Source organism: Diadema antillarum, unplaced genomic scaffold (genome assembly GCF_040938485.1).
Source record: "Diadema antillarum isolate AM-2024a unplaced genomic scaffold, OU_Dant_1.0 scf00000123, whole genome shotgun sequence".
Taxonomy (NCBI): Eukaryota; Metazoa; Echinodermata; class Echinoidea; order Diadematoida; family Diadematidae; genus Diadema; species Diadema antillarum.
In genome coordinates, this window is record NW_027271012.1 from 1,630,446 (window position 1) to 1,644,730 (window position 14,285).

At 38.2% G+C, this 14,285-nt stretch overlaps 1 protein-coding gene across 1 annotated transcript in view; it reads right to left on the reverse strand.

Moving 5' to 3' along the window:
- Positions 1-955: 955 nt before the first annotated feature.
- LOC139720174 (PDF receptor-like) overlaps positions 956-14,285 on the reverse strand; it is a 126,189-nt gene continuing 112,859 nt past the window's right edge. Inside the window, exons 8-13 of the mRNA XM_071631539.1 lie at positions 11,904-11,964; positions 8,196-8,268; positions 5,690-5,775; positions 4,509-4,695; positions 3,554-3,658; positions 956-1,036 (exon numbers count right to left, since the gene is read on the reverse strand). Coding sequence (XP_071487640.1) covers positions 965-1,036; positions 3,554-3,658; positions 4,509-4,695; positions 5,690-5,775; positions 8,196-8,268; positions 11,904-11,964 — 584 coding nt within the window. The 3' untranslated portion in view covers positions 956-964. The remainder of the gene's footprint in view (positions 1,037-3,553; positions 3,659-4,508; positions 4,696-5,689; positions 5,776-8,195; positions 8,269-11,903; positions 11,965-14,285) is intronic.

Here is a 14,285-nt window from a genome sequence, read left to right on the forward strand (position 1 = left end):
ATTTGTGTAATGACATCAAGCATATTGATAAGGCCTATTATGTATCATTTCTCAGGTATCAAGTACTCTTACTGTATGTAAACTAAAAGAAAAAAAAAACAAAGAGAAATTGCATGTCTGGACAAGTGCTGGATATTGGTCAACAATCTGTGTCCTGTGCAGAAGAGAAAGGTGTTTACAATGTTGTATATAAAGTACGATTTTTAGGAAGTTCAGGGTGAATAAAGTTTGTCGAAAAATCAGTTCAGGAAATCATGCCGAACATAATACTGTTGGAAGTGTATTATATTTTTTTTTATGTTGAAGTATGTTTTGTATACCACGTCATAATGTGTTTCACTCACTTGTAATTTTTACGGACTTTCTGGAGGGGAAGGTGTGAAGTGAGGCAAGTTTTTTTTTTTTTTTAATTTTCAATATATTATAGATACATTTAAATTAAACCCGAATGAACTATGCTAATAATAAGGAAAAACTGCATCATCTGAACGCACCTGAAGAATATTAGATCCAATTATTAGGCTTTTATCGAGTACGTAGGTAAATTTATACGTGTTATCAACATCATCCTTCCACCAAAAGAAAGCAATAAAAAGACTAAAACAAACAGATGAATAAACACACTATTACGCAGCCTCCTCCATAATTTTTCATCACAAACAATCAAGCTAAGACGACGTTGTCACTCTCAAATATTATGTCCTGCAGCCTCTTGACATGTTAAAAACAGGAAAGCGTCAATGAGAAAATCCATGAACAGTCTGTTCCACTGGTCAGGTGTCAACCCTCTCCAAAGACGAAAGAAAAAAAAATCTCCCACATCGCTGAGTTCTAAAACACGAATGGTGGATTCTTGGAGAAGTCTTTCCGGATCACAATGTTACCAAATCTGTCCTGACTGTCATGTTTGCATTTTTTGATTTCTCGTCTGACTTCCTGTCCGTCTTACCGAATAAAAAAACGCTCAAACAGTTACTGTGATGTATTCGAATCCACCGCTTCCAATTCTTTGCTTGGTACTCCGCGTTGAGTTAATCTGGATATGAAAGAAAATCGAGGATCAATAGAAAATCAAGCATGAGGGATTAAATCAACGCGCTATAATAAAGACGCACATTATAGTTTCCAAGGAAATATTGCTGTAGCTCAGTCCTGCTCTCGACTGTTTAGTCTGCCCGATTTGGTACGCTCTGGTAGTACCCCACCTACGGTCATATTACGACAAGGCAACAGTACTCCGACCGCTTACTATCTCTATCCAGTTATCGGAGAAACGATTATAGAGAAGGGAATGTTTAACACGCGTCCAAAATACAACACACCGCTCATTTGTATATTTGAGGTACTATGCGAGCCTAGTGTCTCTTTGGCTGCACACTCTATTCATGCTTTAAATGTGCGCTAGAGATGAGTATATAAGTATCTCCACAAAGATTGACACAAGATATCTTTGCAAAAAAAAAAAAAGAAACACACAATAACAGCAAAGCCTTTTTCGAGACTCCCTGGATGTCAATATTACACTAGCCCTTTCTGTGACAATTATTTTGGACAATGTGTATAACGCCAAATGGGTTTCTAAAAACACACAGAAGGGTGAAGAATATCAGACTTATGTATCGTCGAAATCCTTATCGTAAGTATATAACAACAACAACAACAACATCAAAACGTTCTCTAAATACAAATACCAGTTGATGACCCCTCCCCTCCCCACAAACAGCCGACTAACACAAAAACAAAAATACTACTAACTAAACTAAACTGTAGAAAAGCAAAAACATGCTGATTATGACGTCATGAAAAGGTCTGATTCATGTCAACCAAATGCATATTCATCAACTGATCCAGAACAGAGCGCCAAGCCCCTCCAGGCTCAGTTGTCCCAAGGGGGGTGACGCGCACTCTTTTCGATTAGCATTCTTAAATTCGTCGGGGCCTTTGAAATCTAATAATTCTCCAGAAGGACGCTGTGCAACTCATGGCTCGAGAATTTCCCTAACAAATCAATTGATGATACGAACAGCGGATAGATGGAAGTAACATAAAAAAGAGGACAAACCACAAAAACAACAGACCAATCAATTCAAATGAATGTATAAAAAATAAGAATTTAACAAGGTTGAAAGTCTGATGAAATGGCATTTAAACATGAATGACCACTAAAACGTCCATAAAAAGACTCAACCAAACAGCAAGATGTTCTTTACAGGAAAGGCGATACCAAATGTAGGTCGAAAATTGTTAAACGGGCTGCAGCTTTCAAAAACAAGATTGAATATTATATTCAAAATCAACTGATTTTCTTGTTTAATCCTGAATTGAATTGAGAGCAGAAACAGAAAATAACCAAACATTACATCATGAATCTAATAATATCACACATGACAGTAAACGCGTTTGCCTTTATATCATTCATGGAATAAGAGAAAAAATGTATAGACTATAAAGTTGCATAACACTATTGAAACATTGTTGACCACTATATCAGGTCCTGATTGAGCTGTACAACAATTGTCACGAAAATTGTCAAATTCCATTCGTTCATTCATTTAATTATTTTCCCTATAACACCTGCAGACGTGACAAAAGTTATAACAATTATGATACGACAGAAAACCAACAGCAATCTTATAAAGTGAATGAGTTTGATAATAATAAGACAGCCATGCAGCCTTACTTTATAAACTAATCCCAGTTGAGCATAACTGAAGCAAAAGCAACATTGCTGTACATGAAAATCTGCATGCTGAAACTAGTAAGCGGTGAAAGAAATACGTTTTTAGTTTCGATTTGAATGAGCCGTTAGATGAAGACTTTTTTTTTTTTTGGGGGGGGGGGGAGGGGCATAATCAGGCTTTTGAAACACGTTTAGTTAGAAAAAAACCCGGCTGTGTCTTGACTTATTTTGATACAAACGGCGTTTCAAAAAGTGGGTATACAATCAATGATTCTCTTTAAGCGGGTTAATGAGGAGGGATACACCTTTCCCGTTCACGTATGCTGAACAGCTCGATATAATGTAAAGGGTTAATTGTTTTTCAGGTATTCGCTGTGATGTTCGCGAAATCGGCTCTTTCTCGACCTCCAAAAAAAAAAAAAAATAGCATACAGTTCCCACCACCCCCCTCCTCCGAACGTTTTTGGGTCTGTGTTTTGGATCAGCATTTCAAATCGCTTATTCTGCATTCGCAAATTGAACACAAACGACACCTTGAGGTACTAATCCCAGGTTTTTGGAATAACAAACCCAAAGGACTGTAATAAGAGCTTACACTCCATTAAGTACACGAAATTAAAAACACCCTAATGTATCAAAAAAATGTCTCTGCTTTCGCGAGCTTAGGCAACCGTCTACAGGGTTAAATTGAGGTTTCTACATAATTAGACCTTTTTTTTTCACACGTCATGATTCAACTGAAAGCGCAATAAACTTAATTACCCCCCCCCCCGATCCCCTCCAATTACGCGCATCAAAATGCACCAGTACATCCATGATAAATATCTATTGATTTCGACAAATCGATAGACTCGATTTAAAAAACCGACTTACGTCCGAAGTGGAAGTGAGGACGGAGGTTCGCCGGTCGTATCCCCGGAGTGCGGGGTCCCGGTAGTTTCGCCACGTCGACCATTTCCTCCTCAGAACCATCCTCACCTGGGGAAAAGAAATCAGCGTATTAAAGCCTAACATAACGAACCTTATCTAATTTTCGATTAAACGAACCTTCGGAATAACGATACTTATTTTATTTTCGGATTAACGTACCTTCGGAATAACGCCACAAACTGTTAACGGACGTCTACAATCGTTTAGCTACAGGGAATTTGTGTGTTTTGGAATAACGAGCCTTAATTCATTTTCGGATTAGCGAGCCTTTGGTAAAACGAACATCACCCATCAGGTCTACCAGGTCTACCGACAAGGAGAATGCATAGAGCATTCCGGCACTTAGAACTACACACCAGGTCACTTTGACTGGTGAAGGCATTCGGATCGGATTCCCTTTATTGCTTTTGTAAAAAAAAATAAAAAAAAAACGATAAGAAATTAACTATGTGATTGAGAAAAACAATCGATTTCCAAGCAGAAAGAGACCCGATCAAGTGTTTATAACGTCATTAACCTCCTGCTGTTGGGTAAAGTGAGAATACGAATGCATCTGAAGGAACAGATTACGTGTTGTTTTCATTCTGTTAAGATTTTAATACAATATCATTTTGACTCAGTGTTGACTGATGCATCATCCATAATCTGGATAGTTCGGATTTCTCTGTCAAACTGATGATATCAAATAAATGATATATACTTATTTCTTCCAAAACAAAAGCAAACAAACGCACGAAATATCGAGAGTCATTATCATTATTATATAATATATATATGTGTTATATATATATATATATATATATATATATATATATATATATATACAAAGGACAATAATTATCAATATGTGTGTTGATTAAACAAAGTAAATATACATTTCATGAATTTTAATTGATACCTCTTGATTAAGGAAGCAGTAGAGCACTGCCACGAAGAAGCCTTGGAATTCGTCGAAGAAGCGGAACACGACGAAGTAGATGACGAGCGTCGCTCGACTGTCGTTGGGGCGCGGCAGGGGTAAGAGCCAAAAGAGATTGACGATGCCCAACAGAGGGAGCAACACGATGGCCGCCTTCACCGCTTTCCTGGTTACCATGACAACAAACACAAGTAATATTAAGTCGTTATATCCGGTTGGCCTTGTTTTTTTCTTCAAAAATTATTTTCACGCATCGAAAATAATATTTGGCAATGACAATACAACAATGGAAGCAAAGACTGAACGCTAAGTTTGATGAGATAAATGATAAGATAAATAGCAAATGTGCTTGTGACGTCATTAGAGGAAAAACATGTGTAGCTAGCAGAACAATCACTGGGCCCAATGCTTTTACTAGCGCCTTCTTTGTCACATGTTATCTTGATTTGTACTATATACTGGAATAGTCTTCCACTCAACGTCTCATTCATGCATTAGATTGAGTGTCTTCTCATCTTGATTCCTGTAATTACGCTCCGCTACATTTAATTCAAAATAAAGCAGCGAAGCTTGTTACCCTTTAAACAATAAGATCTCGATCCCTCCATTTGCTCCCCATACATCAACGTATCACCTTCTCACGGTTTATAAGATTTGAAACAATCTTGCCTCTTCTTTTTTCAAAGACCTGATTTTTCTCTGCTCCTCCCCTTCAACCAGATTTCTACGTTCTTCCTCCACTCTGCAGTTATTATGGTCCTTACACTTGTACCCTTTTGGTGATAGGGCATTTTCTGTCATTGTTCCATCTCTGTGGAACAAACTCCCCTTTCACATTAAAAAAGTGTACACAAGTTTAAATCAATACCCAAACTCACCCATTCAATTAATTGTGATAATTATATATATCTATCTATCTTGCCAATCCACCTATCCTAATATTCGTGATCATATTCTGCTTTCAAATTCATTTTCTTGTCTATTAAGTAACAATGCTTAGAAACGCCCGAATATGCGCTATAAACATCTGTATGTGTTATTCATTATCGCTTTTATTACTTTTAAAAAGAAGCGAAATCTCTGTGTTGGGCGGCGTAACTGCTGGTCTTTGAACCGTGTATATTGAATTGACAGTGTATATTAAAGATAAATCTTCTCACCTGACTTGCTGGGTTTCTCCCGAGTTACTTTCGCGTAACTTCGTCACCAGCACCCTGACGATATTTATTAAGAAGATGGCGTTGATCTGTTTGGGTCAGGAAATTTGATATTGAAAATGTTAGGATGAATGACATCAGCAACATTCTATTAAATGACCATAGGTAATCGGATCACTCCAAGGGCTCCGTGTATACCCGCAGACATGATAGGGTCTGATCAAGATTATTAAACTTACGAGCAACTTGTAAGGGTATCGCTGAGCTTTTTCCAATGACTTCTTGAGGTCTATGCTTTCAGGCGAGGTTTAATAGACTGACGTGCTTGAAATGTGAGATCATACTTTATTTTAGTCTAGCATCGGAAAAGGTACGTACCTCCCTCCCCCCCTCCCTCTCTCTCCCTCTCTCTCTCCTCTCCCTTCCTCTCTCTCTCCCCTTTTCGCTTGAATTGTTACCGGAAGCCTTTCTTCATGCTTGTTTTTCCCCCTTTACCTTTGATGCCAAATGCGTCATTGTCAGAGGAAACCCAATCGTAAATTGTACTCTGAAGCAGATTACGATGTAATTCATATCATAAGCTATGTTACGAGCCAAACTATGACAAGGGGGTCGAATTTCAAAGGGGCACCGCACGACAATTAGGCAAGCGTATGAGTCGTAACTCACAAAGCCATTTGAGTTATTGTACCGAAGAAATGGGCCAACATTGAAGCAATGTGGATAATGTTACAGCAACACATAAGCTAGTTATATTGCAGGTATAATCACATGACCCGCAAAAAAAAAAGAAAAAAAAAAGAAATTGAGGGCAAGAATGTCAGGAATGCAGAAAAGAAAAGCAATTTGTTTTCACGAACAAAGAAGAATACAATTCTCTTGGTGATATATAGAAACGAATGTTAAGTTTCGTATAAAGCGCTTGTCATGCTTATGGGTGGATTCGCCGGACGAGCAGCTGAAAGACAACACTGTAGAATTACGATCGATAAGTGATGACGCTATCTGAGTAGATACCACTGGAGCCAAACTTGAGCCAAAGTGCTTTTGCTGGAGGCTTAAGGAAGCAACAATCTTCCAGCATTGGCACTGCGAAACATTATGACATGAAGATAATGTACATTAGTCGTGAAATGACAAGAAGATAATGTACATTAGTCGTGAAAAGGAACACTACAAGGCCGAGGATTCTCTTTCACTGCGTTAGATATTATTATGGAATACTTGGCCCATAATACTGGTAACAGGGATCTTTAGATCTGCGAACGATAGCTATTTCACGCATGTGCAGAACACCAATTTCAGCCTATCAAATTAGCGTCGTCTTTAATAGGCGTCAGCGCCGAAGATCTAAAGCTTGCTCATTAATGCTATAGCACAAGGCAAGAATGAAAGTATGACATCAAAGTTAATTATCCATTATTTTGGGTGTGGTCACTTTCACTGAGTCTGATTAATGATAAGAAAGAATACATTATAATTGTATTATTCATGTGTGAAAGCATGTATTCCGAGCACTGAGACATTCATTCTATGGCTACTTCATAATCAGATGGCTTCAGCTGCAAAGAAGAATATTCTGCAGGGTGCGTATAGTATTGAAAGTCGCAAGAGGTTCTAAACAGCGCAGTATGAATTTGCTCAGATACTGGTGAAGGTAAGTAAGTTGCTAAGAAGCTGGGGCCGAAGAAAAAAAAGACACCCAAAACGAAATAGTTGTGTCTCAGACATACAACTCCAAGAAATGCTACATCAAGAAACCAAATTAAGCAGCTTAACAGCATAATTGCAACGAGAACATTGACAAAATTTGGAAGCGGCGAAAACTATGTCTTTCCTTATCATGAACAAAGATGAATAGATGAATACTCACAGAGCAAACAATAGGAAAAAGAGATTTGCAATAGTTGGATGAAAGATTTAGAAATAAATGATTGATAGGTGTGTACAAGCATGCATGTACGAGAGATGAAGGAAAGGATGAATGGCTAGATTTACACAAATTTATAAAAAGGTGTATAGATAGTAGGTGCACAAATGAATAGACGGTTAAATAAGTCAGATTAGGTAAATAAATAGACAAATTCTATTAGGAGCTGTATCAGGGTACCGTATAAGGTAAATTGTTTGGAAAATTGAAATAAAACTGAATGAAAGAATGAATTGAAATGAAATATTGATATGGAGAGCTTGATCGTTTATCTCTGTTCTCGTTAATTTGAAAAACAAATTGTGATTAAAGCATGTTAAAACAATAGAAAATAATAACAAAACATGGAATAGTTTCTTATCATGATTTCAAGAACATTCTTGTTATGTAAAAAATGAGGTGTCCCGGAAAGTTTTTTTTTTCTGTTTGATGATGTACTTACATTGAAAAGTTTGAAAAAGGCACTTGATACGCTTTGCGATTAAACTTTTCATTAAATACAGTGATTTGGAAAGTGTGTGTACGGTAAAACAATATTTGAAATCAAGTTTTGGAATTGAATGAGCAGACGTGACTCACCGCAATTAGTGTGTTTCTGGGAACCTCGATGAGACCCCAGTAATACGGCGACTTCATATGGGAATACCAACATCTAGAGGAGACAAAAGGACGATAAAAACAACAACTTTAGATCCGTTATCATCACTCATTCAGGAAAATGACAAGAATTTACTTCGCGCCTTTTTTTTCTCTCTCTCTTTCTTGCCTATCTTTGCACAGGCTGAGAATTTTCATGAGCTATGGCAAAGCAATTGGAGGAATATAATCGCCCTCTCTTTTTGGAATGTGAAATCAAATGCAGTTAGAATGTTTGCCTACTGTCTACGCAAGCAGCAAATTTATTATGAAATAATGACAAAGCCAATTTGCAGATGGAATTGTAGATTACAGAGGCCGAACCTCCACATCTGAGGGTGTAAATCCAATCGGAAACACTATACAGATTCAACGTGCATGACTGAAATTCATGATTTCGAATTCACTACACTACAATACGCAAATGCATTTTTTTAAACGTCAATCACTCCCCTCTTTGCAAGGGTGCACGTTTTCCCTTCTTGTCAATCTGAGAAGAATTAAAGCTGTGAACGAGAAAAACAAGTATACCAAAATATTCCATCATAGTATTTTGCTAATTACAACGGAAAATTACAAGGGAAACTGAGCAAAAAATTGTTATCATAAGGACGTCGTCCAATCACAGCGGTGAATAATGAATGGCAGGGCTCTCGCCTGTGTTTATTCAATTGAACAACACCTAGTTATGCTGACTTCAGGTAATGTCTTTACCACACTACTTTTTATATGACAATGAATACTTATTTCCTCTGAATTATTTTTTTTGTCTTTGATTTCCTAAACCATTTTCTTTTTCGTCTTGTATAACATTTCACGAGGCCTTTCGTAACCTGAAACTAGACCCGGTAATCCGTGGTTGAAGTAACTCATGTAGCGCATCCACTTTTTACCGTACCTTTTTTAGGTACTACGAGTAATAGATTAGAAAATGCATAAAATGTAAAAGAACGGTTGCGTAGGGAAGCCATGCAATGGGACTCGGATATAATCGGGAATCCCGGCAACGAAATTTGTAAAGCAGCTTTATCACTGGTCTCTCTGTAAAGGCAGCCGAAAAATCTCGATTGAAGCCGAAGAAGCTCGACTGGAGCCGAAAAATCTCGACTGGAGCCGAAAAATCCCGACTGCAGCCGAAAAATCTCGATTGGAGCAGAAAAATCTCGACTGCAGCCGAAAAATCTCGACTGCAGCCGAAGAAGCTCGACTGGAGTAGGACGGTACCGATGAGCGTACGCTCCGATACATTATATTTCGCTGACCCGCAATTTTATAATGGCAGGCCTGCACTATCCGTGTGGTTTCAGTATGTACCCTGGTCAGCTGCTGGTGGGCAGCGAATGGAGATCGATTCAAACGGGTCTTTAACTTTACCAATATGAAAGGCAACAACAGAGTGATCGATCACGCTTCATGCTTTAAACACAATTTACACACTTAGTACTGCTTGTACTCTTGCATTTGATCCTTTAAAGTTACAAAAAAGAGAAAGTCACGAAGTGTCGGTTTTGTTTTGGTTTTGTTTTTATAAGAGAGAGAGAGAGGGGGGTCGAAAGAGAGAGAAAATACAACACAGTACCGCGGATTCACGAAGATACTGAACACATGGGAAAAGTAGAAGGAAACAAATAAAACTGTTTCAGGTTTCTTTATCTGGCCCCAATGGCGCTTGGAAGAAAATTGAGAGAAAATACGGGGTACGGGTCAACCTCCATTATATACTCCACTATATGCTTCACTATATACTCCATTATATACTGTACTATATAATGCATTGTATACTCCAATATATACTTCATTATATACTCCATTCTCCATTATATACTCCATTATATACTATGTCCGTGGGCTCTCTAGTAATATCAGACACGATACTCGCGAAGGGTGGGCGTAGATGCCCCCGGAGAATAACAGCATAGTGTTGGGCGCCCTCCATGATTTTGTATTGGGTTAATTAGGGGATGCGTCGGTAATGACCTCTTAAAACAACGGGCAATAAAGGCCAAGTTGTATCTGACACAACAACAACAACAAGAGAGAATGACCTGGCAGATGACGGGTTAAAACCAAAACCTGTTCGATGCGGAGCACACAAGTGAATTGATGAGGGAGAACCTTCATTCCCTTAATAATGAATATCCCAGCTTATAATACTGCCGGCAGAACGAAATTATACACACATGATATATGATTACGTTATATCTGTACACGATCTCCGACAGAGCAGGAAATTGAAATCTACTTAACAAAAGGGGTTTCTGTGCCGCGGGGAGGAACAAGACGGATTGGCTTCCGTCACCCATTATCTGCGAAGAAGTATCGTCGCTCCAGGGTTGACGTAACTAAGGTAACGAAAATGACGAATCGTGATCGACTCCGCCATTATTTCCAAAACTACCTCAACTCTGGCATATACTGCTGATATGGATACCCCCCCCCCCCAAAAAAAAAAAAAAAAAAAAAGAAAGAAAAGAAAAGAAAAAGAAAAAGAAGAGACAAATCTATAATTTGGAAATGACTATGTTTATGGGGACACCGCGTCTATTGCAGGTAGCTCTTAATGGTAAAAGAAGGTATAGTCAAGTGTTACCACCGGCCCCTTTAAATTGCACACAACAAGAAATCCATTTTACAGATGGAAAACAGACAAACATTAAAGATACTGTACCCTCCATTAGCAAATGAAAAAGTAATGACTGCAGAAAAATTTAAACATATATCATATATTATATGTAATCATAATATGATCGTATATATATATATATATATATATATATATATATATATATAATGCACGTTATACATAAAGATATATGCGACCCTCCATCACAAAACCAGCAAAAAGTCGCCAGACATAGATTCTGAAAGAGCAGACTCTAAGCTTTAAAATGATGTATAACTCAATTGAAATGGACTCCCATAACCTGCATAAATACTGGAAAGAAAGCACACACTCTGGAAAAGTGTGAACTGAGAAAAGAGGCTCTGAAGTACAGGGTCTATTTAAGCGCTTAATCTTTACCAAGCCGGCTAGCTACGCGATGAAAGGACAAAAGAGAGGATGTAAACCACTGGAGCAACTGCAATGAAGGGATTATCAGAGTAAGTTGAAATTAAGCATGCTCTATTAACACATTCTGTTCATGATTAATGACAACTTTCAAAGCAGTAGTGTTATCTTTTCAAAAGTTATTAGACTTGAAAGCGAAGAGTGTGCAAAGGAGTTCAAGAAATGAAAAGGGGCCTCTATGACATACCTGATCATTCTACTCTCCCCCCAAAAGGGTTGTAGAAAAACTGCTAAAAACACACTTTCCCATTCATGTTATGATCCCAAACTAAAGAATAATGTAGAAGAAGGATAGCTCTTTCAGAAAATATGAAAAACTCAGGATTGACTCGGTTGACCCATTTCACCTTTTTTGAGTCCTCACGTAAAATCAAGGGGTGCGATTTTTTGTTGGTTTCGTGATGCACGGTCACATAATATTATGATATAAACATGCATTTGAATATAATCACACCTTGAAAATATAGCTATATGTGTATTTTATATAGTTATTATAATCGCTGTTGTTGCTGTTGTTGTTAATAAGCTCGAGTATCCACGGACGACTGGAAGTGTGCTGTATATTTCCTTTTCTCCCTCACCTGTTGCGGTTTGTCTTCATCATGGCGATTGCCCACGCGGTCACGAAGGGTACTGGGAACGCTGTAGGGAGAGAAAAAATGCGGAAATGACTAGGAAACGTAAGTAGGTATAAACCCCAAGGTAATCTTTCGGTAGACTCCTATACACCTATTCCTTTCTTTAGAGCTTCGAAATAAATCCCTTTAAAGAGAATAGATGGAGGGACTTCATTTCGAAAAAAAACCCCAAAAGCAAATAAACAAACAAACAAACTAAACAAACAAACAAACAAACAAACAAACAAACAAACAAAACAAACAAACAAACATGCGGTTTCCTATACAGGAGAAAGAGGGTAAAATGAGAAATGAAAGTATAGATCAGACAAAATGATATCCGAGATCAGGTTACCGTTGACTGTAGATCGGCTCATTGTACAGACGAAAAAAAATTCATTATTATCATCCCTGACGTTTGAAGCCACAATCGAAAGCATTTGCTTTTATTTTCTTTAGACGTCCTTCACGAGGCAAACAATTCACTCGTGGTTAAAGGACCAATGACAAAAGAGCCGTAACCAAAACTGCAAATCTGTGAAGATTCCTTTAATCATGATAAGACACCATGATGGTCTCACAACAGAATCTTATCGCCGGAAATGGAATATCATTTGCGCCAAGTGAAACGTTGACGTAGAAATGGAATGCTTGCTTGATTGTTTCGCTACAAATCAATCAAGTCGAAAAAAACAACAACAAGATAGCAACAATTACATCTTGTTTTCATTAGACCAAAGATGCCGATGCATCCTTTGCCGAACCACAATACTATGCCCGCGGCAAGTTCCCAAAACAGGATCTACTTGTGTTTAAGAACATTAATGAACTCACGTACTCCCCTCTAATCATTGGATATCAGTCAATAATCACATAAGAGGCGGAACACAGTATCGGTATCGGTATCGGTATCGGTATCGGTATCGGTATCTTTCTTCCTGGTGAGATGTGCTTCGAGGGTGTGGGCAGAGTTTGGAATGACTGTTATAATTCACTGGTGCTTCGATTTCATTACCAGTACCTTGAATGTTCTCACATTAGAAGAATTCATTTGTCATTATAGTCGAGTTACCAAACCACATATGCAAAGGACCATGAAACTTGCAAGAGTTTGGTTCCCCTCCACCACCCCCCTCCCACACACACACATACCGTCAAAAAGATGGATGAAGGGGGGGGGGGGGAGGTGTGGTGGTAGTTGTTCACCCAGTCTGTTTGTCTGTTAGAAGTATCGATTTACACATTTTGAATCTTTGCAGCTTCAGAATTGAGCGGTAGGTTGCAGGAGTTCTTTTTTATCACGTTTATACACACAAAATGTGTTCAGTAGGAGACGGTCTCGTGCAGAAAGAATGCAAAGAAAACTGTTAATTGGTGATCCCGCCGATTATAGCCATGTGATAGCCTTGAGGATTTGGAGCGTTCTTTCCGAGTTGTTGTCCGAGTGCTCAAGACATTTTACAAAGCCTTGTAGGTGAAACGAGATTTTAAAAAGTAGTCGTCGTGAAAACATCCCATTTTACACAAGCCAAAAAACCAAATCGTTATGCATTTGTGACCCTCCTTTTCTATTCTTGGAATTCTAATTGGGAATAACAAACCATCTCAGCTTTCTAATCGTGGTATGTACAGACAACGGTAATGATAGATATAATAAAGTTGATCATAATAACATCTAACATTCACATTTGCAAGGGGCGACGTCCTTGTGAAACGCTTCCAAAAGATGTCTGCCCTCATTATATCACCTACTCATTGCCGGGTCCCGAATCACACACCTGGGTTCCACGAATTATGGCAGAAAACAAAACCTTGCCCCAGAATGCGGTTCACGGAACATGTTGCCCGCGTAAAAGCATCCTCCTCTGCCCCGCCGTACTGGCTTCCCACGTGTTACACAAGTCCATTTCCGTAAGTTTTATAACACAAGTTTTAATTCAAAATACAAGGAATAAAATTACGGTGGAGTAATCAACTATTCAGCAAAAGGCCAAGTACATTGTTGCCTATGATACGCTACGTGGGGATGTTCCACCAATATTCAAGTTTGCATGATTGCTAGTCCTGTAATGTAGGTATCCTGTATCAATACCAACTGAATTCCCAGTCTTCATGATCTGCAAACTACAAATTCTTCGTATTAGCAGATTTATCCATTCCCAAAAATTTTGATTCAGTATTTGTCACAGAATTCTCAACATCTATTGTACTTCATTTTACTGTATTTTACTTGCTTCTTACGCTGTAATGATTTTGTGTCATTATGTGTATTCCAGTGTCTTATTGCAATTGCATTTCGTTGAAATGAAAATGTATTAACATCACATCTTCATGCACGGCGCCGTA